This window comes from Syngnathus leptorhynchus, chromosome 16, assembly GCF_054491065.1.
Source record: "Syngnathus leptorhynchus isolate UIUO chromosome 16, UIUO_Slep, whole genome shotgun sequence".
Taxonomy (NCBI): Eukaryota; Metazoa; Chordata; class Actinopteri; order Syngnathiformes; family Syngnathidae; genus Syngnathus; species Syngnathus leptorhynchus.
This window is the reverse complement of record NC_141210.1, coordinates 4238231-4260509: the sequence shown is the minus strand read 5'-3', so window position 1 is coordinate 4260509 and position 22279 is coordinate 4238231. Positions and strand designations below refer to the sequence as shown.

At 45.8% G+C, this 22279-nt stretch overlaps 6 protein-coding genes and 1 non-coding gene across 9 annotated transcripts; 4 read left to right on the top strand and 3 right to left on the bottom strand.

Moving 5' to 3' along the window:
* Nucleotides 1-326: 326 nt before the first annotated feature.
* Nucleotides 327-3689, bottom strand: vac14 (vac14 homolog (S. cerevisiae)). Its single transcript, XM_085934933.1, has one exon. The coding sequence runs from the start codon at nucleotides 3524-3526 to the stop codon at nucleotides 1187-1189; it is 2340 nt and encodes a 779-aa protein (XP_085791059.1). The 5' UTR covers nucleotides 3527-3689; the 3' UTR covers nucleotides 327-1186.
* Nucleotides 3690-3857: 168 nt separating this feature from the next.
* On the top strand, nucleotides 3858-9234 carry LOC147044240 (uncharacterized). 2 transcript variants are annotated; one of them, XM_085934935.1, is made up of 7 exons: nucleotides 3858-4365; nucleotides 4767-4876; nucleotides 4945-5198; nucleotides 5338-5452; nucleotides 5530-5641; nucleotides 6139-6483; nucleotides 7826-9234. In XM_085934935.1, exons 1-7 carry the CDS (start codon nucleotides 3870-3872, stop codon nucleotides 8437-8439), a joined length of 2046 nt encoding a protein of 681 aa, XP_085791061.1. In that variant the 5' UTR covers nucleotides 3858-3869; the 3' UTR covers nucleotides 8440-9234. The 2 variants fall into 2 exon arrangements, with proteins under 2 accessions (XP_085791061.1, XP_085791062.1); XM_085934936.1 differs by lacking the exon at nucleotides 6139-6483 and having other exon boundaries at nucleotides 3862-4365.
* LOC147044239 (uncharacterized) lies at nucleotides 8915-11588 on the bottom strand. The gene is made up of 4 exons (XM_085934941.1): nucleotides 11180-11588; nucleotides 10669-10823; nucleotides 10492-10597; nucleotides 8915-10415 (listed from the first exon to the last, which is right to left on the bottom strand). Exons 1-4 carry the CDS (start codon nucleotides 11460-11462, stop codon nucleotides 9787-9789), a joined length of 1173 nt encoding a protein of 390 aa, XP_085791067.1. The 5' UTR covers nucleotides 11463-11588; the 3' UTR covers nucleotides 8915-9786.
* A 285-nt stretch (nucleotides 11589-11873) lies between these two features.
* LOC147044238 (uncharacterized) lies at nucleotides 11874-13913 on the bottom strand. Of its 2 annotated transcripts, XM_085934943.1 has the most exons (5): nucleotides 13693-13913; nucleotides 13188-13441; nucleotides 13009-13087; nucleotides 12849-12939; nucleotides 11874-12685 (listed from the first exon to the last, which is right to left on the bottom strand). In XM_085934943.1, the coding sequence occupies exons 2-5, from the start codon at nucleotides 13421-13423 to the stop codon at nucleotides 12000-12002; spliced, it is 1092 nt and encodes a 363-aa protein (XP_085791069.1). In that variant the 5' UTR covers nucleotides 13424-13441; nucleotides 13693-13913; the 3' UTR covers nucleotides 11874-11999. The 2 variants fall into 2 exon arrangements, with proteins under 2 accessions (XP_085791069.1, XP_085791068.1); XM_085934942.1 differs by lacking the exon at nucleotides 13693-13913 and having other exon boundaries at nucleotides 13188-13679.
* Nucleotides 13914-14032: 119 nt separating this feature from the next.
* On the top strand, nucleotides 14033-15736 carry pgls (6-phosphogluconolactonase). Its single transcript, XM_085934944.1, has 6 exons — nucleotides 14033-14263; nucleotides 14522-14790; nucleotides 14851-14958; nucleotides 15048-15149; nucleotides 15211-15351; nucleotides 15457-15736. Exons 2-6 carry the CDS (start codon nucleotides 14527-14529, stop codon nucleotides 15601-15603), a joined length of 762 nt encoding a protein of 253 aa, XP_085791070.1. The 5' UTR covers nucleotides 14033-14263; nucleotides 14522-14526; the 3' UTR covers nucleotides 15604-15736.
* A 130-nt stretch (nucleotides 15737-15866) lies between these two features.
* On the top strand, nucleotides 15867-22041 carry colgalt1a (collagen beta(1-O)galactosyltransferase 1a). The gene is made up of 12 exons (XM_085934940.1): nucleotides 15867-16329; nucleotides 18457-18567; nucleotides 18643-18760; nucleotides 19404-19538; nucleotides 19607-19811; nucleotides 20180-20299; nucleotides 20373-20449; nucleotides 20623-20729; nucleotides 20818-20950; nucleotides 21023-21150; nucleotides 21218-21424; nucleotides 21498-22041. The coding sequence occupies exons 1-12, from the start codon at nucleotides 16112-16114 to the stop codon at nucleotides 21763-21765; spliced, it is 1827 nt and encodes a 608-aa protein (XP_085791066.1). The 5' UTR covers nucleotides 15867-16111; the 3' UTR covers nucleotides 21766-22041.
* trnam-cau (transfer RNA methionine (anticodon CAU)) lies at nucleotides 18088-18160 on the top strand. The gene has a single exon. It is a non-coding gene; the product is annotated as a tRNA-Met (tRNA).
* Nucleotides 22042-22279: the final 238 nt, after the last annotated feature.

The following is a 22279-nucleotide window of genomic DNA, read 5'->3' as shown; positions in this document are numbered from 1 at the left end:
AGTCAACAGATGCGTGCGTGCGAGGTACTGTACAGGCTGAGGTCACAATGGAACCATGTGATGTCTGCCAGCCAATCAGCAAATAGTAATAAAATGGAATATATAGGAGTGGATGGCGTATAAGAGGTTACACACCCCAATATAAAGCATTTCCCCTCAAAAAAATCTTTGGTTGCAAAAGTGTACACACCCTCTCACAACCATTGGTTTGGATGTTCAGAGTTAACCAATCGCGTTCAAATTTATGTTTTAAGTTACCTCTAATGAATCCTAAATAACCTTTGCCTGTTCTTGTAGACTTTGATGACGTGCTAGTCACGCAAAAAAAAATATTGAACATAGCAATTAGGCACCGCATGAAGAGTAACAAAAAAAGATGACACCAGAACTAGCTCTACTTGTCTTTTTCGAGTTTTATTTGCTTTTTGGTTAAGAGCACGTCGAGCATCACGTGTGTTCTAGTTTTATTTGCAACTTTACACACGAATAACGCCCAAAAGCCAAAGAATATATTAGCATTAAAAAGACCAACAAACAAAGAATGAATGTTAGCTGTTGCTATAAAACTAGCGGTGTGTAACAAGAATAAAAGGCATACTGAGAATATATGCCTCGTCTTACATGGAAAAGTTAAACTGGCTTACAGCTCTGAACATGTGACGCATAGCTCACATGACAATAAATCATTATTGTGCTCATTGGCTTGAAATGTTTCGCTTGAAATACATGGAATGGAACAAGCGAATTTAGAAACAGAAGGAGGGGGGGGGGGAATACTTCATACTGTACTGACTGGAAAACTCATGATGATTGTGTTACGGCGAGTCACAACATTGTTTTCATTCACAAAGGGCAGCAGTGTAAGACTTTGTCACAAAAAGTAAAAAAAATAATAATAATAATTAAGGCAAAGCACCTACTTAAAAAAAAAAAAACTGTCAAAACACTACTGCAAACCACAATAACAAACATTGAGAAATGTATTGAATTCTTGATAGTTCAGTAAATGACAGTGAATTCGTTTTCATGCACTTTAACCAAAACAACAAAAAGAGTAATGAGGACCAAAAAACAAAAACAGGTGAACTGAACATTCTCGTCATGCCAGTGTATGTACAAGCTTCATAATCTCATATTTGGTTCCAGTCATCAAGTTGTTGTTTTTTTTCCCAGTATGGGGGCGACCTCAGATCAGCTTCCTGTCGGGCGGCTCGGCCACGCGCCCCGAGCGCTGGTGCCGTACCTCCAGGTGTTGACCTTGCACGCAGTCAAAGTGGCGAAGCAGTTCGCCGTAGTCCACGTTGGCGTGCGGGGCGCGCTTGCCCTCCGCATCGCGCTCCTTGGCGTCGGTGCGCTTGGGCCCGTCCACAGTCCGCATGAGGTCCGGGTTGGGCACGCACTGCAGGCGGTGCGAGAGTAGCTGGAAGGCCTGGCTTTGCGGAAGAAGCATCAGCAGCCCGTACAGCGCCTTGATCAGGTACGGGTTGCTCTCCACGTCCAGCAGTTGTAGGCGCAAGTAGGTGAAGATGGGACTTTCCACCAGCTGCACCAGCTTGTCCACCTCCATCAGGAAGTCAACAGTCACCTCCAGCCCGCCGAATTTCTGGATGAGGTCGTAGGCGTGTTTGTAGTTTTGCGTGAGGAAGCAGAGCGACACGGTGGCGACGGGGTTGTGGCACCACGAGCGGTAGAGGCAGCAGAAGAGAGCGCAGCTCTCGGCCGTGCGCAGATCTTTCAGCTGGTTGCGTAGCTGAAAGAGCTCGGCCGACGTGAGCAGGATGGTGTTGAGCGTCTGCACCATGGTAGAGGCGAACTTCAGGTCTTCCTCCTTGAGGAGGATGTCCGCCATGGAATGGAAGATGTTCTCGGCGTGGAGGAGCAGGCAGAGCTGGCGGATGATGAAGGCCCCTCGGCTCTCCAACAGCTTCCTCTCGGCGCTGAAGCGTTTCAGGAGGTTGATCATGAACTTGTAAAAGTAGGAGTTCATGCTCGGGGTGGACGGGGAGGATTCGGCGCCCCCCGTCTTGGCCGCCTTGTTCGGTACTTTGAGCGCAGGTCCGTTGTCGACCCCGTCGCAGGTCACCGCCGGATACGTCTGCCCGGCAGGAGATGACGCTATCTCGGCCAGGACCTCCAGATCTTTGAGTATGACCTCGTCCGACTCGTCCGAGAGGGTCTTGAGCAACATGGGGAAGAGGCTGTCTGTGTGACGGAACATCTTGCGTGGAGTTTTGATGTAGAGATGGTAGAGCCACTTGAGCACGGCGATGCGCGTCATCATGCCCGTAGAGGTGTCGTGGAGGTGGCGGTCCAGCACTTGCACGATACCGTCCAAGTCTAGGGTCACCTGAGACCTGTCGCTGCTCGCAGGGGTGAAGAAGCTGATGCTGCTGAAGCCCGCTGCTTCCTGCGACGAGTTCAGAACGTCTCCGCCGCCGACTTTGTCTTCTCTCGACGGCGACTCGACACTTTCGCTTTTCTCCTCTTCTTCATCCTCGTCATCCTCAGGAGTGACTAGCTTCATCAAGCTGTAGTTACAGGCGCTCGCCGCCTCCTTGGTGTTCTTCTTGCGGTCGTCGTAGGAGAGGCACGGCAGAACGGCAGTGAGGATCCCCGACGAGTATGGCAGCACCGCGCGGCCGGCTAGCTGGATGAACTCTCTCATCCACGTCATGGCGGTCAGCTGGATGAGGTCGTTGGTCACCTTAGTCTCATCCGCCACCTGGCAATGGATGACCAGGATGTTGGCCATCTCAGCAAACTTCACGCTGGACGGCGTCTTCTTGATCTCTTTCAGAAACTCGCCAAGCACCACCTCGCACGTCCGGCGGATCTCCTTACTGTTGTCCCCCAGGATCTGGAAGAGGCCATCCAGGATCTCGGGGAGATAGTGCAGCAGGTTGATGTCAGGTACGGACTCCAAGACATGGATCCAGGAGATGATGAACTGCCGGGCGTACTGGTTGTTGGAGTAAATGCGCTCTCTTAGTAGAGGTACAAATGCGACGAGGTCAAACTTGTTGCTTTCAGTCACAATGTCCTTCAGGAGTCGGTCCAAAAGTTCTGAGCCGCTTTTGACATTGGGGTCCGGATCAGCTGCAAGCTTGCTCAGTCCATCAAAAAGGAGATTGAAATTGGGCAGAACTGCTCCCCTGGCCACCTTGACTATATTATAGAGAGCCTCGCAGGCGTAGTAACGCAGGCGGCTGTCGGAGTCGTTAAAACAAGTGAGGACCGGTTCGATGAGCTCCTTCAAATACAGACCCGAGTCTTTACCCAGCGCTATGGAGCACGCGGCCAAGCCAATGAGTCCTCCCTTGCGGCTGTGCGGGTGCTGAGACAACGCGAACTCCGAGGCCAGGATCTGGATGACGTGTCGGATCTGAGTAGAGTTGTTCTGAGCCACAAACTCGCGCACTAGCTTCTCGATTTCCAGGGCGGCCACCTTCCTCTTCTCGTACAGTTTATCATTGAGAGCCCGGACGATGTTGGGCGTCAGCGGCGTAAAGTCCTTCTCCGTGTTCATGATCGCAGCGGAGATACGAATAAAAGTCTTTGTATATGTGTATTCCCTTTGAAGGTTAGGGGAAACAGCGAGAGAAACTATGCATTTAGAAGAATTTGTCACTGGTAACGAGACGTCAAGAGAACCAGGAAGCGGCGAGTAAATGCGACGCAGCTGACCGGTTGCTTCCGGCGGAAAGACATAAGTCACGTTTAGCGAACACAATTTGTTTTTATTATTTTTATTTGTGTACTTATTTATTTTATATATGAATAATAACGGAATGAACTAAAAATATTTTTATACACGTAATTTATTTGGATTATTTTTGCATGATCTCCCCTCCTACACTCCAGTAGCGGTAATGCACGTGACAGTTGGTTTGCTTAACCGTCAACAAACACCACAGAAGAAGAAGAAGCCGGACATTATTACGTCACTCTGCTCTTACCCGATTGGTTCCGCAGACTTACCTTCCTCATTGTCATCTGGACTCCCGTATTTGTTTTATTCCAAAGCAGTTTTATTTTACATACCAAGACACTTTCTGCGACAAATACGGACGTTTTCAGAAACACACGCGCTTTCCAAAGAGATGGATATCAACATAGCTCTTCATTCCAAGCTTTCCTCCATCATGGAAACGATGGCCGAGTCCGCCATGGTCGAGCTTTACAAGGCAGTGGACGAGGACACCGTCGAGCTGCGTTTGGAGCTAACACGGCTCAAGACGCTCAACTCGGCCTTGACAGAAAAGGTTGACACGCTGCAGTGCGAGTTGACCGCGGCCAGGAGTGAGACACCCAGGCTACCTCGGAGGCACCGTACCGTCGCCATCCAGACGGACGACGACGTTAACGGTAGATGGTCGTTTGTTTACATGCACGCTCCATGGCTCCATGTATTAATTACACCTTTGGCATTAAATTGGAAGGAATACTACCAATGGCATACTAATAACTATTTTAATACCAATAATTAGTATTGCATCAAATGTAGTAGTGAGCAAAAATGTACATGTATGTATGTATATATATATATTTATTTATTTATTTATATATTTATTTATTTATGTGATAGACGTACAATGCATTCCATATTTGTCCACATAACAGTATTTTTATTTTTATTTTTTGTCTTTAGGGAGCTTAACAAGCAGTGATCACATGAAACAATCTATTGCCAGACACAAATAGCTTTTGGAATACAATATTGTGTGCAGTAATCTTCAACCGCTGTCTATTTTTTTTTTTTTTTCTAGAGTCTGTCTCTCCAGTTATCGAGGGAGTATTTGGAAAGGACTGGTGCCTTAACCTGTGGAAAGACAGAACTCGTGTTAATCAAAAGATTGATGTTCAGCAAGTAGATGATGTGAGTGTCGAATATTCAGTGTCTCTTTGTTCACGCTGTAGCTGTAATGATTTTCTTATTCTCTGCAGGATATGGTTATGTCCACGCCTCTTGATTGTTTCACTCTGTGCGAAGCACAGGATTTGGAGAAAGGCACTGAGTTTTACAGTTTTGAGTCTTTCTCGAAGGCCATTAAAAGATGGCAGAGGTCCAATTTTGTCGAGCTTTACAAGCGTAGCTCCAGGACCGTGGAGAATGCCAAAAAGCGGGCGAGGAAAAAATCATTCAGTGACGATTTAGTGTTCGCCGAGCTGGACTTTGCGTGCGCCCATGGCAGCAAATGGTAAGTTTTTACAATTATTACCACTGAAATAAGACCCAACAACAAATCAGAATAATGGATGTGATTTTTATTTATTTTTTTGGTTATACTGGAAAAACTGTTACTGAGCAAAGTCTCTTCAATTTAAATTTTGTCGTAGCCCTGATATGAAACGTTGTCCATTCACCATCAAAGTGCGAGTTACACCTGACGGAAGGAAGCTTTACATAAAGGACATCAGTCCTGCAGATTGCCACAACCATGAACTCTCCCAGGTAAGGCCATTGGGGCTGTCCTCTACTTGGGGGGAGTAAAACAAAAACATTTTCATTGCGGCTGCTCTATTTTGCAGGTTCTGATAACCGGGTCCGACTCTGAGAACATCGATGTGATTCAGGTCAAGGTGGAAGATTGTTTGGAGGGCGCTGCTGGCAGCTTCTCGCAGGAAACACTCAATCAAGAAAGTAAGTGAACTTGCAGATCTTTAAAAAAAAAAAATTGAGAGATGACATAAAAATTTTCTTCATTTTGCTCTTCTAGTGTGTGTGCTATATTTGATGACAAACATGGCACAGCTCACATGAATAATGGAGTCTCCTGTTATCTGTGTAGTACCAAGGTAGACCTTTAAGGGGCAGCATGGTGCCACAGGGCAGACACTTAAACGTTCAGGGACAATTTATTCTCTTTCTGTCTGGCAACATAACCTTTAGGTGACTTCCTAATTGGCTTAAGGGTCAAAAATTAGTTTGATTGATTGCAATAAGCACAAGTGCTTCCAGACTTCCACAGCAAGATTTTCCCATTCCATCAAAACATATTTAAAAAATGATGAGTTAGTCAACCTTCAAAAGTAAGTCATCAAATCTTTAGTCGGTTGACTAAGAGTCCAGAAACAAAAGCAAAGATTGGCGGCGAGAGAATTAAAAACTTTTTGTTGCCTTTTTCCGGACAACATCAGCACACAACAGCGCACCCTGGACTTTCCAGGAAGTGCAGACCTTCCTCGGTATCCTCGCCGAAGACGAGGTGCAGCGGGAGCTCGTTGGCGCGGTTCGCAACAGGAGGGTTTTCCAGCTGGTCTCGCAGCGGATGGCCGCCAAGGGCTTCCGGCGGACGTGCGGCCAGTGCCAGTTGAAGTGCAAGAAGCTGCGCTGCGAGTATCGCAAAATAAAAGCCCAGAACAGGACCAAAGCGTGGCGCTGGTTCCAGTTGGTGGACGCCGTGTATGGTCGTAGGCCGTCGATAAGCAAACCGCGCGTGGACGCCGCCGCCGCTCTGCTGGAGGCCGTGATGGACTCTGTCGGTAAGTTACGCCTTACACCAACCGAGTGAATACATGTCCGATAAATGGGGAAGAAAGTATGAGAAAATACCTTCATGTGGATTTTTTTCCCCCATTTTTTAATTTATCCCGTCGGTATTATGGGGAGATGAACAACATCCAATTTTTTTTTCATTTAAAAGTGGAAATTCAATCGCCACCCATCAAATAATTTGCACGGACCGCACTTTAACGTTAAAAAACAATTTCCGCTCGAGTTAAAGCGGAATGTAGAAACAGATAAATCTTCTCACCCTTAATTTCGGTGACGGGTTGCGTGATCGGGAGGCTTCAAATCAAGACTACGTGTAAACGTTTTTGGTGCGTATTCTTTGATTTTTATTATTATTATAGCTATATTGTACTGAAAAGGGCAGATGCATGTGTGCCGCATGTTTTGTTTATATTTGAACTCAAAACCAACTCCAACTTGTACCACTGCTAGTAGTAGTAAAACATCAATTCAAAAAAAGGAAAAATATATATTTTTTGAAATCGATGTCATGGTTAATAACACAAATTTTGCGTCACTTCTCAGTCAAGGTTCTTGGCTCCAGCTGCAGCAGGAACCCGCTCATCTTCATTAGTGAGTGAGGACCTTGACGCCGACAGAACCGAGGATCGTTCCTCACCGTATGTCTGCCAGAAAGACGAAAAGGTTTTACGGTGACATCACCTACATGCTGAAGATGGAGATGCACGGACAGCATGGAAGACACCCGTGTGGCCGACCAGATCAGGGAGAAACTCGGCCCGTCGCCCGGTGTCAGTGAGTGGACCAGGCCGCGCAGTGGAAAGTTGGCGAATCGTCAAATCCCGTCTCTGTTGTTTTGCTCCGTAGTATGTCGTTTTTGTAAGCAAGTTGTTCAACAGGCTACAAAAATAAACTTTATTACAAAACCATATGTTTTGTAACCATTGTCTTTTTTACACATAATATGATTAAGGCTGTTTTCAATATTTGGTAGAATGAAATTCCGATAAACGATTAATCGGGCGATTAATTTAAATATATTATTAATAAAATGCTAGGTTTCATGATATTAAAAAAATCTAAGTTAAGTCATTAGAAAACTTGATCTACATGCAGCTAAATGCATCATGGATAGTATAGTGATTGCAAAAGTGTGCACACCCTCTGGCCACATTCATATCAGCGGACAAAATGTCTCTGATTCACCCCAAATAAATTTCAGATGTTCTGGTATGCTTTTGAAAATTATTCATCACAGTCCACAGTACTTTCTAAATGAGCCTTCAATTTGGTTTGTGTTGTTATAGTCCGATATCTGAGCATCTTTCTATTATATGTTTTTTTTAACAGACAACGAGGAGCTCTTCTCGGAGGAACTGGAGCAAACACCAGCGTGGCCGGCGGACGTCTCGATGGAGCCAGACAGTAAGAATCATTATGCCACTAATGACACCGGAGAGCGAGCCATTCCGTCGGATCCCGGCGCCGAGGACGAATGTTTCGAATTCATTGTCGAAGACGGACAGGACAAATTAACAGTACAAACGAGTTCAAGTTCCATTGGAAAAAAATACTTGTGTTTACGCTGCAACATTTCTTTCTACAATCCCAACACCCTAATGGTCCACCAGAGAGCCCACCAGCCGTACTGGTGCGACGTGTGCAAGGAGCAATTTGAGAGCAAGGCCAAGTTGAAGCACCACAAGTGCGAGGTAGCCCCCAACAAGTGCCGCCTGTGCGGGAAGACTTGGGCCAGCCAGTCAGCGCTCCAGACCCACATGGTGGTGCACACGGGCGACAAACGCTTCGTGTGTCGCTTTTGCGGACAGAGGTTCGCGCAGAAGGGCAGCATGAGGAATCACCTCATGCGAACGCACGTCGGCTGCGGCGAATGCGGAATGACTTTTGAGGCCAAGACGCAACTGCTGCGTCATTTGTTGAGGCATAAGAATGGCACCATTTAGCGGGACTCTAATGTGGACACTTTAGGTTTGTGTAGAAGCTGTGTTGCTGGAGGATTGGAATGACTGATATATGCCACAAGGGGGCGCCTAAGCGCTACTTTCTATGAGGACTTTGGTTCATAGTTCCTTGGCAACAAGATGGTGCCTAAGCACTGCTTTTCTTTTAGCTTGGGTGTCATTTTGTGACGTATTAGGGTGTTTCAGAAGGAGTTAAAAAATAGCAGAGCGAATATAATGTCAAAATCAGCCGTAACGATGACTTAAGCGCTACTGTATCAAAATAAAGACACAATTTGGCGTCTTGGTGAAGCCAGGAGTTGCAAAACTGACACGTCAATAGGGGTGTAAAAAAGTGGATGGAACGTTTGCTGTCATTGCGTATTTGAATTCACATTCATCTCCAATCTTTCCGTTTGCAGCTATAAATGCTTATTAGATCGCTTTAATCTTCACAATAGTCATCAGCAGCCTTTACTTGGGAGTCAGAAAGTTTATTCAATAAAACATCCCTCAAAATACAGTCAGAGTGTGCTTTGTTCGGAAACTAAGAACGCACTTTCCGTTGAACTCCAAATAACATTTGGGACACACTGTAACATTCGGGTAGGGGGAGGGGGTCTTTGTTAGGGCATGCAAGCACAAATCTGTAATTGAGTTATTTTAGCATGTTCAACAACACTGTTGCGATATAAATTATTTCAGGAAGGGGAAACAACAAGCACCCATATTTTAGAAATCCTAACTTCAGTCACAGGAGTTATTGAAATGAAAGGACACTGTGTAGTTTTCCTTTTTCTTTTTTTTAAAAAAAAAGAAAAAAAGTACATTTACTGTTGTGATGAGGTAGTTGACGGTGTGTGCTACACATCGGCGCAAACATTATTGAATCCACTGCGGCCTTGAAGGAGGTATTTCAAACATTGCACAGCAAAACATGAAACGGCATGCGATGCGGATGAGGTCAGCGTTTCAATGAGGTATTCACACTAAGTGCCATAAAACGGACAAATACTAAACTGGACCTGCAAGGTCCGAGACGAAGACGACTATGCGTCCCGTGTGGATTTTTCGCATGCACACTTTTAAGTGCGGTTACAAAAACGACAAACCTATTCAAAGGCGGAAAAAAAATAATAATAATAATCTTCAGTGCGCCCCCTGCTGGTTAATTCTGAAATACATAGAAAGATCCACCTGCTTTTATCAATCTCAGGCAACGAGTATCACCTCTCGTGGGTTGGGTCATGTGACATATTGACAATTGAAGCAAGAGGCAGTCGCTCCCTTTTTTTTTTGACTCGACGGTTTTTCGAACGAGAATAAAAACACGCCGCTTGCAAGCACGCGTTAGACGGGCTTGATGTGGGTGAAACACTGATGGTGGTTCAAGCCATACTTGTAAGCGTAACATTTGCCGCAATCCAGGCAGCTGTATGGCTTCTCACCCGTGTGCGTCCGAAGGTGGATATTAAGCGAGCTCTTCTGAGAGAAACTTCGTCCGCAGTTGGGGCAGCTGTACGGCTTCTCGCCCGAGTGCACGCGCTGGTGGAGCTTCAGGTATGTCTTCTGGGCGAAGCATTTGCCGCACACCGTGCAGCTGAAGGGCTTCTCGCCCGAGTGCCGTCTCACGTGAACTTTCAGGCTGCTCAGGTAGTTGAACACTTTGCCGCAGAACAGACACTGGAAGTGCTTGCTCGGTCTGATGGGCTTGGCAGGGAGGAGAGCCAACTGTTTGCCGGTACCGCCGTGGATGTTGTTGGCGTAGTCGACGTAGTCGGCGGCGGGGGGGGCCGAGGGAACGCCCGGGGTGTCCAGCAGCGTGCTCATTGCGGCGTCCTCAATCAGCTTGTCCATGATGTTGGGCTGCGAGCGCTGCGCCGGGTTGTCGGCCATCAACGGGAAGCTGTTCAGAACTTCCGAGTGAAGCTGGAGCTCGTTGACGGAGCGATGGAGCTCGCCATCCAGCGTCTCCACATCTGCACCGCACACAAACTCTTACCGCTATGCAATACTCAGGTTGGTAGTTCACTTGGAAAAAAAAAAAAAGTTTACCTTTTCTGTTATCAGTCAATCTCATCTGTTGCCCGAACGAATGATCGTCGTACGCTTCTTCCTTGATGAAGATGAGGTCGGGTTCGGTGTCTATTATATCGAACACCTGCCAAAAATGTGACCATGTGAATGCTTTGGCGGAGGGGGGGACACGACAGCCGCACAGATTTACTGTACCGGCGCTCCCATGCTTGACATGGCAACGGGCTCGGCTGCTTCCTTCCTTTGGGCTCTTTTGTCTTCCCTCCACAGATCCATGCACCAATCTTTCCCAAAGACTCCGTCAATGGCAGGAGCGGCCGTCTGCTGTTGCTGCTGCTGGTGGTGGTGGTCTGCAAATATCAGATGAAAGAAGTGAAAGGTGGACATAAAATCAAAAGCATCCGAATCTGCAAAATTATTCTAAAATGACTATCTGGAGTTGATTTGGATTATTCTCACTGAATGTAATTAGATGTTTATTTATTTTAAAACAACAATACACATTAAAAAAAAAAACGTTCTCATAAATTAAATTCTGGATCACATATGCATAAAAAAAATCTGATAAATTGACTACATTTGAAACTTTTTATTATTTTTAGACATTTTAATGACATCATCAATGTGACACTTCAATTTTCCTGGGACCACCCTTGGAATGTGCTCTATTTTTAAAGCCCCTCTTCCCCCCCCTAAAGCGACCCACCAGTTTTATGTACATCTTGACCTTCGGGATTCCTTCGGCCGAGGTTATTGACGTGGCTCGGGTAGTAGTGAGCCTCTCGGGCGGCCCTCAACTGCAGCTCCAGGGAGTAGCATCTCTTCTTCAGGGCCTCGTTCTCGCTCTTGTGCAAGGAGATCTCGCCGAGCAGCATCGACGAGCACTCGTCCGCCAGGTTTCCGATCTCCATCAGGGCCGTCTTGGTCAGCTTCTCCAGGATGGCCGTGAGCTGCATCCTGAAGCTTCTGTTGGTGGTATCGCACATCATCTCAAAGCGTGCAAATGATTCGTCGGCTCGACATGTATTTGACGAAACGAGCTCCGCGATCGCTGGACCAAGGCTAGCCGCTAGCAGCTGTGCCGCGGTGCATTGTGGGATGCGGACATGCCCTTTTCGAGCTGAACTTGAACGTAGCACGTTATATGGAATATACGTTTTTATCCTATTAAAAACAACTATTAGCTATCATAATTTCAGCTATCAAAACACAAATTCCAGTCTAAAATTAAAACAAATATTTAATTGTTGTTATTATTTGATTCTAATTAATTTAATGACTGCTATTAAAACGTTAATATTTCTTCTACAACTGCAATTCAAATTTGTTTGTTATAATGAAATAAATGCCACATCGCAGTCCAAAGTAATGACAACAATTCATTTTAGTCATCCATTTATTTGATTGAGATAGACAGACAGACGGACAAAACAAGGTCGCTTGATTTATATAGCGCATTTGATACAGAAGGCAACTCGGTGTGCTTAACGCACAGCGTTCGTATTTTCGACAAGCATCGAAGCAAATTACATGAGACCAGCCACAGCGTTGGATACGGTTTCGTTCATTGTCGTCGCGCTTCGCGTCAAGCCACCACTGCCGCAGAGTTGCATATCGGACTCGAGGTGCACCAAGAGATGCTTTTTCAAATTGCAGTTCTTTGTGAAGCCTTTACCGCACTGGACACACAAAAAGGGCTTTTCCCCCGTGTGCGTACGTTGATGCATATCCAGGGTGCATTTCTGGATGAAGCCTTTACCGCAAATGGGACATCGATACGGTTTCTCCCCGGTGTGCGTACGCTGGTGTGTGTACAAGTGCCCCTTCTGGGCGTAGCGCTTCCCACAAAGTGTACACCGGAACGGCTTTTCTCCCGTATGACTCCTCTGGTGGATTTCCAGCTGGCTGTAGCAGCGGAAGCTCTTACCGCACTGCAAACATCCGAACCTCTTGGCGGTGGCGGTGCTCCTCAGGTGGTGCATCTTGGCGCTTTTGAGTGGGTTTTGGGGCGTGGCATTCCCAGGCATGCTTCTGTCGGCCTCGTGGCTCGCGTGCGGTTGCATCAGCGGGGGATTCCACTGCACTTCCCTCCTTTCGGGCGTCGTGAGGCACGAGGGCGCGTTGAGACTCACGAAGCAATCAAGGTACACGGGAAGATGGCGTTCCGAGACGGGTTTATGGCGCTGGCTCACCTCTAGACTCTTATGAGTGCCTATTGGCAAGATGCACATGACGTCAAGCGGATGCTTAAAATGTTATCTCGGCAGCTTCACATTTTTATATCTTCCTTCCAAATCTAGATTCAATTTACAAAATCTAACTGTATAGACTTGCATGAATATAGCAAACTTGAATACAAGTGATTCCAAACTCACTGTTTTCACTTGTTCTTTCCTGTTCGACCTCTCTGATGTCCCGCTCTGTTGGCTCCTCTTTTACCACCGGTTCAGTTGGTAATTGAAATGTCTTATTGGGGAAACGATACAATCATTCCACAGCACAACACGGCACGGAAACCATTGGAAAAAAACAAACCTCAGCTGGAGGATGCTGCTCATCTTGGACGGAAGTGCTCGTCTCAGGTGAGGAGCTGATGTTCTCCCATGCAAATTCACTAGAATGCAACAATTTGACAGTCAATACAAGGTGCAGCCGTCTTGTTTCCATGACGACACCAAGGAAGTGATGACAAGATGGAAGAAAAACAAACCTACCTTTTGGAGACAGGTCTTGCCCTGTCAGACTCCAGCACGACGCTTTCTAAGCCTTCCCTGGCATCCTGCGGCCTGCCCCGCTGCGCCATATGAAGCAAAGTCTCCATCAAATTCAGCTTCTCAGTCAGCGATGCAATTTCGTTACGGCCGCGGGTGATCTCGATCTTCAGCATCTTCGACTCAATCTCTACCAGTTTGCCGATTTCTGTCACGGTCGCTTTGCACAACGCGTCCATGATGGACACGAGCTGTGTCTGGAAACAGAAAGCCGTCATGTTGCTCCAATTAAAGACTTAAACACAAAAAGGAGCCGCCTGCATGGAAACAACACAAGTCGTCGTGTCTTCTTCTTTTCCCACAAAGTTCATAAGACTACATTCAGATTGCAAGTACTGCTGTCCTCTAGCGGTCGTAAGAGATTTGCTTACTTGTGTAAAATAATGCACAATTTCAGGTTTTTTGTTTTATATTAACCCCGATTTCAGATAATAATTCTTTCAGGTACCTGAAGCAGACACACGCTTAATCATAATCCACATTGGTCTAAATAGAACGGCATTGGTTGTTGAAACTCGCTTGAAAATGATTTTTTTGTTGACTTTTTATATTCACGCGCATCATTTACGTGTATTCATATTTTTCCCTGCAATATTTCATTATTTGCATATCGAAACACCGTATTAAGACATATTATGTCTGGGAAACGGAACGGAAACTTCATTTACCACAATGCACTGCGATGTAAACGTAGAATGTGATTGGCTACTTAAATTCTTTCCAGGAAGTGATCAATTTGATTTACTACCTTTGCCCAAAATCCTCCACGTACACTTTTTCTACTCAGGCACTGTATATAATGTCACGTACGACAACTTTTTCTGAAAGTTTTAATTTGTTGTCTTTTTAAACACCGCCAGTTATGTATAATGTTTCGTCTCGCCCTAATTAGAGACTCCATTAACCACAATGCACCGCGGTATTAACCTGACACGTGATTGGCTAGAAATTTGTTCCAGGAAGGGATTTTGATTTGCCGACTGAAATTGTTCCTCGTTCACTTTGTCGTTCATTCAGCGGTAAGTACTGTTTAAACGCTAGAAATTGTAATTCCATTAATTTATGGAAATGTTTTTTAAATCGGTTTTGCTTTTGGTTGTGAGAAGCACATTGCTTAACGTGTGTGAACTGTACTACAGAGGGGTAAAAAAAAAAGAAGGAAATAAAAAGAAAAAAAAAATACTCAACCTGGTCTAGCTACAATGAAGTTTCACCATGATGACTTGCAAAACATTGTTTGCTCACACAAATCATTGCACCATCTCACCCTCACACAGACAACATGGCCGGCAGGAGAGTGGTGGTGTTCCCCACATCAGCAGAACTTGGCCCGGCGCTGGCCCATCTGGTGACATCTCGGGCACAGCAGGCAGTCAATTCCCGGGGCAGGTTCACCTTGGGCCTCTCTGGAGGGAGCCTGGTGACCATGCTCAGCAAAGAGCTGCTCGCTCTGCCAGGCTTGGACTGCAGCAAGTGGGTGGTGGGTTTCTGTGATGAGAGAGTCGTACCATTTGAAAGCCCCGACAGCACTTATGGACTCTACAAGGTAATACACACATTTGGGTGATTATATCCAGAACTAAAATATACCTTTCTCTGTCCTTAGACCCATTTCTTTTCAAAGATTAACATCCCAGAGGACTCCGTTTTGGCCATTGACTTCTCACTCCCAGTAAAGGAGTGCGCTGAGGATTACACTTGCAAACTGAGAAAGGTTCAACATCTTTTCCAAAAAAAAAAAAAATGTGTGATTTGACTTGTTGGATGAAATTCACATTTTGTTGTGTTGCTTGATGTGTGCAGGCTTTCCCCGATGACAGCATCCCAGTGTTTGACCTGCTACTCCTGGGCATGGGGCCTGATGGACATACGTGCTCCCTCTTCCCTGAACATCCTCTTTTAGAGGTGAGAGCTGCACTTGATTTAGAGTACCAAAGAACTCATTTTGTTCACACCTTGTGAGCAGGAGAGCCAGAAGATTGTAGCTCCCATCAGCGACTCTCCCAAGCCACCACCAGAGCGTGTGACCATGACGTTTCCGGTGGTTAACGCCGCCCGCTGCGCCGCTTTTGTGTCCACTGGGGGCAGTAAAGCGCCTGTTTTGAAGGTAAAACCAATTTTTATTTGGAATTTGAGCATTTGATCGACACTGGCTCACCTTCCCCGCATGCGAGGGCATGACAGTGTCATCATACTGATTGTTTCCTCGCAGGAGGTTCTGGAGGGACGAGAGGGTCCACCTTTCCCGGCGGCCCGCGTCCTCCCGACTAACGGGGAGCTGTTTTGGCTCATCGATGAGCCCGCTGCCGCTGCTTTAGCGATTAAGGTGGAGCGGCTCGGTTCTGGGGCCAAACTTTAGAGCTTTCTAATGGAGGAGAGAAGAAGCTGTGTGCACTTATTCAAAGTTTGTTGTTTCTGTGTCCAGAGGCTTTAGAAAGTACTCGTTTAGATCTACATTTGTAAAATGGGAACATTAAAGCAAGTCAAATACATTTTTGTGAGTGTTTTAAGACACCGTAAAGGTGTGTAGATAAAAATATGTGGATTGGATCAAAACACTGCTTGTAATGTGTTTTAGCACAGATAGCAAAGCGCAACATAATAAATGATATTTTCCAGTCACAGCGTCACGACCGCGGTGTAATTCTTCTCTCCGCCAGGGCCCATCCCCTTTAAACATAATACCGTCCTCCCCTTTAAATCCCAACTTTGCAGCTCCGCTACAACAGTACAGTATCTTTTACCCCTCTTATGATAAGAATGCATCCAACGGAGACAATCTCCGCATAGCACCTTGTGTGCATCCCCGTCACCGCTTGCATCTATTTATTAAGACCCCCCACCCCGCTCCCACCCGAGAAATCATCATGACGTACGGCGTCGCTTTGGCTCTGATTTCCCTGTTGTCCAGTTTCTGCACGCCCTCCCTGGGATACTTCGCCGAGGAGCGCTGGAGCCCCGAGTCTCCACTTCTGGCTCCTAGGGTTGCCCTTGCCCTCATCTGCCGCAACTCTGAGCATTCCCTGCCTTACGTGCTTGGAGCCGTGGAACATCTCAACTACCCCAAAGAGCGCATCGCTGTGTGGTGAGTGAGAGCGTTTGCATTTCAGTTTCATTCACAAATATTTTTTTACGTGCATGAACGTAAAGCTGATTTGTGTTTGCAAGTCGCTGTAAAAAAAAAAAAGTTGTGCTGCACGTGTGTATGTAGTGGGCATGTTATCCATTGATGTGTATACGTGGAGGGGAGGTGGGCGGGATTTAGGTGTTTGAGTCCAATGCTGGACAGTCATCTCTTGTCATCACGGGAGTCGGAAAAGCACGGTAGCTTCACGGGGATTGTTTTTAAAAGGTGTGTTGAGCATGTAGTTGTGTTTTTTGTCATGCACTCGTGGCACTCGATGAGGCGCTCTAAAGCGGCCTCACCGACAGACCGTCTGAAGGGAGAGTTTTCATTTTCCACGCCTCGTCTTAAACCCTGTGTCATGTTTTTAGAAACAAATCTTTGAATTCATTTCAAAAGATCTCTAAACATGAACTCACATCTAGTTTTAAATTAAGGCTCAGTGCCTTAAGTAAAAGTGAGCTGCGGTTCAAGCTTCTGTGTTTCTCTGCCATGAGTTTTAACAACATGCCGCAACAGCCCACCCGCGCCTTAACCCCTGAGGAGGTATGCTTGTCACACACCAACTTCACCTTTATGTGGTGGCTTTCGTGTGGGCCGAGCAGTTAATTGCCCCCCCCTCTCTCTCTCATTTTGGTGTTTGTCCAAAACGGGCTAGAAGTGATGAAAGTTTTATACATGCAGCTGTCTTGTGTTGTAAACAACACGTACATGTGGAAGAATTCTTTTATATAAGCAAGCCAGTAGAAATGGATTCTGTGTCTACATTTGATGCAAGACAACAACAAAAAGCTACTTGTGAATGTCGCGCCAACAAGCTTTGGACAAACATTTATTGGAGCCGAGAGAGCGCGCGTCATGTTTGAGAACTTGTAGACGAGCGATGGCATAGCAGGGAGCTGCTGCGGTGTTCTCACACAGTCGTGAGAAATGTGTCCCATTCCCGACTGTCTGGATGTAATCCATTCCAGAGGGGTGGAAAAAAAAAAAAAAAAAAGACCAAAGCTGCAGCTGACGGTTGTCTGGCAACACAACACGAAGCTGTGTATGTTTAATGCTGTGAAATACAAACAAAAGCCACCTGTAAATAAAAGCTAAGATTTTGTCGCTGGTTAGACCACACCTCCACAAGATGCATCTTTAATTGTTTCACAAAAAAAAAAAAACTTTGACTTTGCTCATTTTAAGAAGGAGGAAGAGGGAAGACATGGAGCAAAGAGAAACTAATAGACCCTTGAGGGACCCCTTCACGTGTCTAATGGCATACACATGAATGTCTAAAAGTTCACACAGCAACATGTTGCAAATGAAAGGCAGGCTAAGCATCAAAATGTGTGTTTGCCAAAAGCCATCGTTCACACATCCTGGCATGTATCCGGAAAGTTCCCGCTATTTGTGAAAATGCTGCAAGCCAAATGTTTGCTCTAATGCTATCATGCATAAACATGCTTTTGTGAATGTTGCATGATCGGCAGAAAAAAAAAACTGAAACTTGCCAGCATGTAATAAATTGAAAATGCTGAATCGAGGATTGAAGTAGCAAAATCCACAGCGTTATCGATATGGTAGTAGGTGGTAGTAAATCCAAAAAGACAAACATTCACATTGTTTAATTTTACATTCCGACTGGCCTTGTTTTCATTGTAATTCAGTTTTGAGCGGCTGCAGTACCGTCTTGTACCGTTACTTGAATGCATTCCGAAGCCCGATTTGCACACAGCCTCGTTGGCGCAGTAGGCAGCGCGTCAGTCTCATAATCTGAAGGTCGTGAGTTCGAGCCTCACACGGGGCAAAGTTTTTTTTCTTCTCTCTCCAATTTGTGCGGAGGTTCGTCGTTTAATATTTACCAAAGCAGCTCAGCCATTTTAATACTGTCTAAACAAAATGACTGAAGTTTAGACAGTCTTACTAATGCAATTAATTCGACTGTCTGTGTGTACTCCATGTTATGCTTTTTTTTTTTTATAACTTTGTATCCTTGACACTTGCTGTCATTCCCGCAGCTGCACACAATGTGATGCCCTTGCATAACTGGAGGTGTCATGTTTTTGTAACAGCGGTACATGATGTTGTTGTCTCTTTTGACAGGGTGGCGACTGATCACAACGAGGACAACACCACGGCCATCCTGCGTGACTGGCTCGTGAAGGTGCAGAGTCTTTACCATTATGTGGAATGGAGGCCAAAGGAGGAGCCCAGGTTGGTTGACCGCATAAGTGCTTGCTGACATTTTTTTTTTTTGGGACAATGAGGAGTCGTGGATATCTGTTACAGTCGATATGAAGGTGAAGAAAGTCCCAAAGAGTGGCCGGACCCCCGCTATGATCACATCATGAAGCTGCGGCAAGTCGCACTGGAGTCGGCACGGGAGATGTGGGCCGACTATTTCATGGTAGGTCGACCAAATAAGGGCGCTAGGCCCGAAATCGATGCAGTTAGTTTCTTGGCACTTTGCATAATAGAAAGAAATACGACAACTTGTAATCATTTTTTTTTAAGGTCACAGCATTCTTAGCATTTCATTGCTCGGAAAACACACAGAAAATGCTTTTTTGCTAGTTTTGATGAACTGTAATAGCCATGTGCAATAGAAATAAAGACAAATCTGCAATCTGTGGCTAAATTTGGCACAGTTTGAAAAAAAAAATATTCCATGTACAGCTAAAAGATTCCAGCCTCCACGCTGGTGTATCTTTGTTGTGTAATAATAGTCAACGGATAAGTACAGGGAATATTTTGGCGCTGGAAATCATATTGGAATTGGACCCTGTCATATTTGTCTGCCTCGTCTTGGGTTCCTCTGTGGTTCTCCTGCGACGTCTTTTCTCGCGGTGGCACTCCGATGAACTTCTGTGCACGTTTCTATTTGTACTCCCAAACCTCGCCCACTCACTTGCAGCTTCAGCTCAGGGTGTAATTTAGCCGCGTGTAACGTTCAGGTTTGTTCGGCTCTGAATGTTCTTAAGAGTTTATTCAACATCACTTTGGTCATAAAGTAACAAAGATCTTCATAGCATTCATTTTATTTCACGTAGTTGATGGACTGCGACAACCTGCTCACCAACCCCAATGTGCTCTGGAGTCTCATGAACGAGAATAAAACGGTCATCGCACCCATGTTGGATTCCCGTGCGGCCTATTCTAACTTTTGGTGCGGAATGTCCAGCCAGGTACTCACCGCGGACGACGACGGCGACGATGATAAGCGTCGATTGATAACTTATTTTGTTTTGTTCAGGGCTACTACAAACGCACTCCGGCGTATATGCCCATAAGGAAGAGGGTGCGAAAGGGCAGCTTTGCGGTACCGATGGTGCACTCCACCTTTCTGATCGATCTTCGAAAAGAGGCCTCCAGGCAGCTGGCTTTCCATCCGCCGCACCCGGAGTACAACTGGGCCTTCGATGACATCATCGTTTTTGCATACTCGGCTCGGATGGCAGGTGACGGGCCAAATCCACAAAATGTTGATTGACATTCTTTCCCTAAGTCTATTTTTGAATCTTTAAATGTTGATGGAGGTTATAAATAGCTCACAGATGAAGTGTGATGTTAAAGATGGAAAATTTGGGGTTGGGTTAAAATAAAAGCACACAAAAACGATTTTGCGGCTACATAAAATTCGAGGTTACAGCACCACATGTTGTGACATATACATTTTAAGTGGATGTTTTTTTTAAACACAAGGAAAAAGATTTTTTTTTTCAAAAACCACAAAAGGGATCTCCGTTTAAAAATATCCTCCTTAGAGTGCCTCTGTAGTTTGTTTTCTTTGTTTTACGCTAACTATGTCATCCTCTGCCTCGGACAGACGTGCAGATGTTCGTGTCCAACCGAGAAACGTACGGCTACCTTCCCGTGCCGCTGCGGGGTCACAATACTTTGCAAGACGAAGCCGAGAGCTTCATGCATTGCCTGATGGAGGTTGAAGGTGAGGAATGGAACAAAGTGCTAACTCGGCTCAACTGTAAACTAACGCGAGAATTGTCTGTCTGTCTTCGCAGTGCGACATCCCCCGGTGTTGCCGTCCGATTATATTCCCGCTCCCCTGAAACAACCCGATAAAATGGGCTTCGATGAGGTAATTAGGGAATCACAAAAAAAATAGTACTTACAACAAAGAGAATTCCAAATGTTTGCTAGCTTAATGCTAACACACAATGCAAAACACCAGAGACAAGCTAATAAAACTAGCATTGATGAAAATTGTCAGTCAAGGAATTATTTTTTTGTACCTGCTGCTCATGCATCCAGGTCTTCATGATCAACCTCCGAAGGCGGACCGACCGCCGGGAACGCATGCTGAGAGCTCTTTACCAGCAGGAGATTGACTGCAAGGTCACGGAGGCTGTTGATGGAAAGTGAGTCCACTTCATGACCTTATACCGTCAATCCTGTCCTCGAGGACCACTATCCTGCAAGTTTCTTCTTCCCCTCGTCTGCTTGAAGGGCTTTGAACACCAGTGACGTTCAAAATATGGGCATCCGCATGCTCCCCGGCTACAACGACCCTTATCACGGCCGCCCGCTGACCAAAGGAGAGCTGGGATGCTTCCTTTCGCACTATAACATCTGGAAGGAGGTCAGCAAATCATGATGGAGATACAAATAAAAAAAAAAACGATGTAAAATGTCTATAAACGATTGCGTTTAGATTGTCGAGCGCAACCTGCTCACCTCTTTGGTGATCGAAGACGACCTGCGCTTCGAGATCTTCTTCAAGCGGCGTCTCATGTACCTGATGAGCGACATCGAGGAAGAAGGACTCGACTGGGATCTCATGTGAGCCTTCTTAAGCCCCGCCCACCATCCCAACTCCAGACTTTTGAATCCCAATTGTACTTTGCAGCTACATCGGCCGCAAGCGAATGCAGGTGGACCACTCGGAGAAGGCGGTGCCTAACGTCCACAACCTGGTGGAAGCCGACTATTCCTATTGGACGCTGGGATACATGATCACCTTGCAAGGAGCGGAGAAGCTGTTAAGAGCCGAGCCGTTGAAGAGGGTGCTGCCCGTGGATGAGTTTCTCCCCATTATGTACAACAAACATCCAGTGTAAGCGTTCCGACGTGAGCCCATGCTGGATTTGTAGGTTTGTTGAAATCTGACCCCCCCCCGACCCCAACAGGTCCGAATACATGGAGCAGTTCGAGACGCGTGACCTGAAAGCCTTCTCGGCGGAACCCCTTTTGGTGTACCCCACCCACTACACGGGCGATTCGGGCTACATCAGCGACACAGAGACGTCCACCGTGTGGGACAACGACAAAGTCCGCACAGACTGGGACCGAGGACGCTCGGGTAAAACTCACCAGCAGGGCAAGCTCAGCACCGAAGCCCAGAACTCGGACGTGCTGCAGTCGCCGTTGGACAGCACGGCGCGGGACGAGCTGTGAGCAGAACTCTGTCCAAAAATAGTACTTTTTTTTTTTTTTAAATAATTTTACACTACATTACATTACAGCGGGAGGATGTAAAAGAAACAAAAGTTTTTGAAAGTGTTCCGATGGAAACGGCACTAGACTTGCCACACGGGTTGGCATTTGCAGTACCCAGCGTGCGTCTGTCATACAGAGAAAAGTTCTCCATCTCTTTCTTGGTCCCAAGGTGACATGACACTGTGAAGTAAAATTTCAGTCAAGTAAAAGGGTGGATGCAACTTCTTGTCTTCTTCTTCTTCGGAATATATATTTGATGTATTATTATTATTTATATATTTATTTATTATTTATATTTTTTATTATTTATATATATTTTAATTTTTTTAATTATTTATTTTTTATTTATTTATTTATATTTTTTTTGTTTTTTTTATGTATCTCGAGACGCTTTCAAGAACGAATGTGACAACTAGCAGCGGGTGTGAGCAAACATGCCGTCTCTGCTGCCACCTTTGCAATTTCCACGTCG

What these genes read in the sequence shown, in the direction of transcription:
- LOC147044238 (XM_085934942.1), bottom strand. Translation starts at nt 13,462, where the DNA reads ATGACGGCTTTCTGTTTCCAGACACAGCTCGTGTCCATCATGGACGCG. An exon ending in GCAAGACCTGTCTCCAAAAG is followed by an intron (nt 13,088 to 13,187) that starts GTAGGTTTGTTT and finishes GTTGCATTCTAG; the next exon opens with TGAATTTGCATGGGAGAACA. An exon ending in GGAAAGAACAAGTGAAAACA is followed by an intron (nt 12,686 to 12,848) that starts GTGAGTTTGGAA and finishes TCTTGCCAATAG; the next exon opens with GCACTCATAAGAGTCTAGAG.
- pgls (XM_085934944.1), top strand. Translation starts at nt 14,527, where the DNA reads ATGGCCGGCAGGAGAGTGGTGGTGTTCCCCACATCAGCAGAACTTGGC. An exon ending in GCACTTATGGACTCTACAAG is followed by an intron (nt 14,791 to 14,850) that starts GTAATACACACA and finishes CTCTGTCCTTAG; the next exon opens with ACCCATTTCTTTTCAAAGAT. An exon ending in CTGAACATCCTCTTTTAGAG is followed by an intron (nt 15,150 to 15,210) that starts GTGAGAGCTGCA and finishes CCTTGTGAGCAG; the next exon opens with GAGAGCCAGAAGATTGTAGC.
- colgalt1a (XM_085934940.1), top strand. Translation starts at nt 16,112, where the DNA reads ATGACGTACGGCGTCGCTTTGGCTCTGATTTCCCTGTTGTCCAGTTTC. An exon ending in GGTGCGGAATGTCCAGCCAG is followed by an intron (nt 19,539 to 19,606) that starts GTACTCACCGCG and finishes TGTTTTGTTCAG; the next exon opens with GGCTACTACAAACGCACTCC. An exon ending in ACTATAACATCTGGAAGGAG is followed by an intron (nt 20,951 to 21,022) that starts GTCAGCAAATCA and finishes GATTGCGTTTAG; the next exon opens with ATTGTCGAGCGCAACCTGCT.
- LOC147044239 (XM_085934941.1), bottom strand. Translation starts at nt 11,462, where the DNA reads ATGATGTGCGATACCACCAACAGAAGCTTCAGGATGCAGCTCACGGCC. An exon ending in TCAAGATGTACATAAAACTG is followed by an intron (nt 10,824 to 11,179) that starts GTGGGTCGCTTT and finishes TGATATTTGCAG; the next exon opens with ACCACCACCACCAGCAGCAG. An exon ending in ATTGACTGATAACAGAAAAG is followed by an intron (nt 10,416 to 10,491) that starts GTAAACTTTTTT and finishes TGTGCGGTGCAG; the next exon opens with ATGTGGAGACGCTGGATGGC.
- vac14 (XM_085934933.1), bottom strand. Translation starts at nt 3,526, where the DNA reads ATGAACACGGAGAAGGACTTTACGCCGCTGACGCCCAACATCGTCCGG.
- LOC147044240 (XM_085934935.1), top strand. Translation starts at nt 3,870, where the DNA reads ATGCACGTGACAGTTGGTTTGCTTAACCGTCAACAAACACCACAGAAG. An exon ending in ATGTTCAGCAAGTAGATGAT is followed by an intron (nt 4,877 to 4,944) that starts GTGAGTGTCGAA and finishes TATTCTCTGCAG; the next exon opens with GATATGGTTATGTCCACGCC. An exon ending in GGCCGTGATGGACTCTGTCG is followed by an intron (nt 6,484 to 7,825) that starts GTAAGTTACGCC and finishes TTTTTTTAACAG; the next exon opens with ACAACGAGGAGCTCTTCTCG.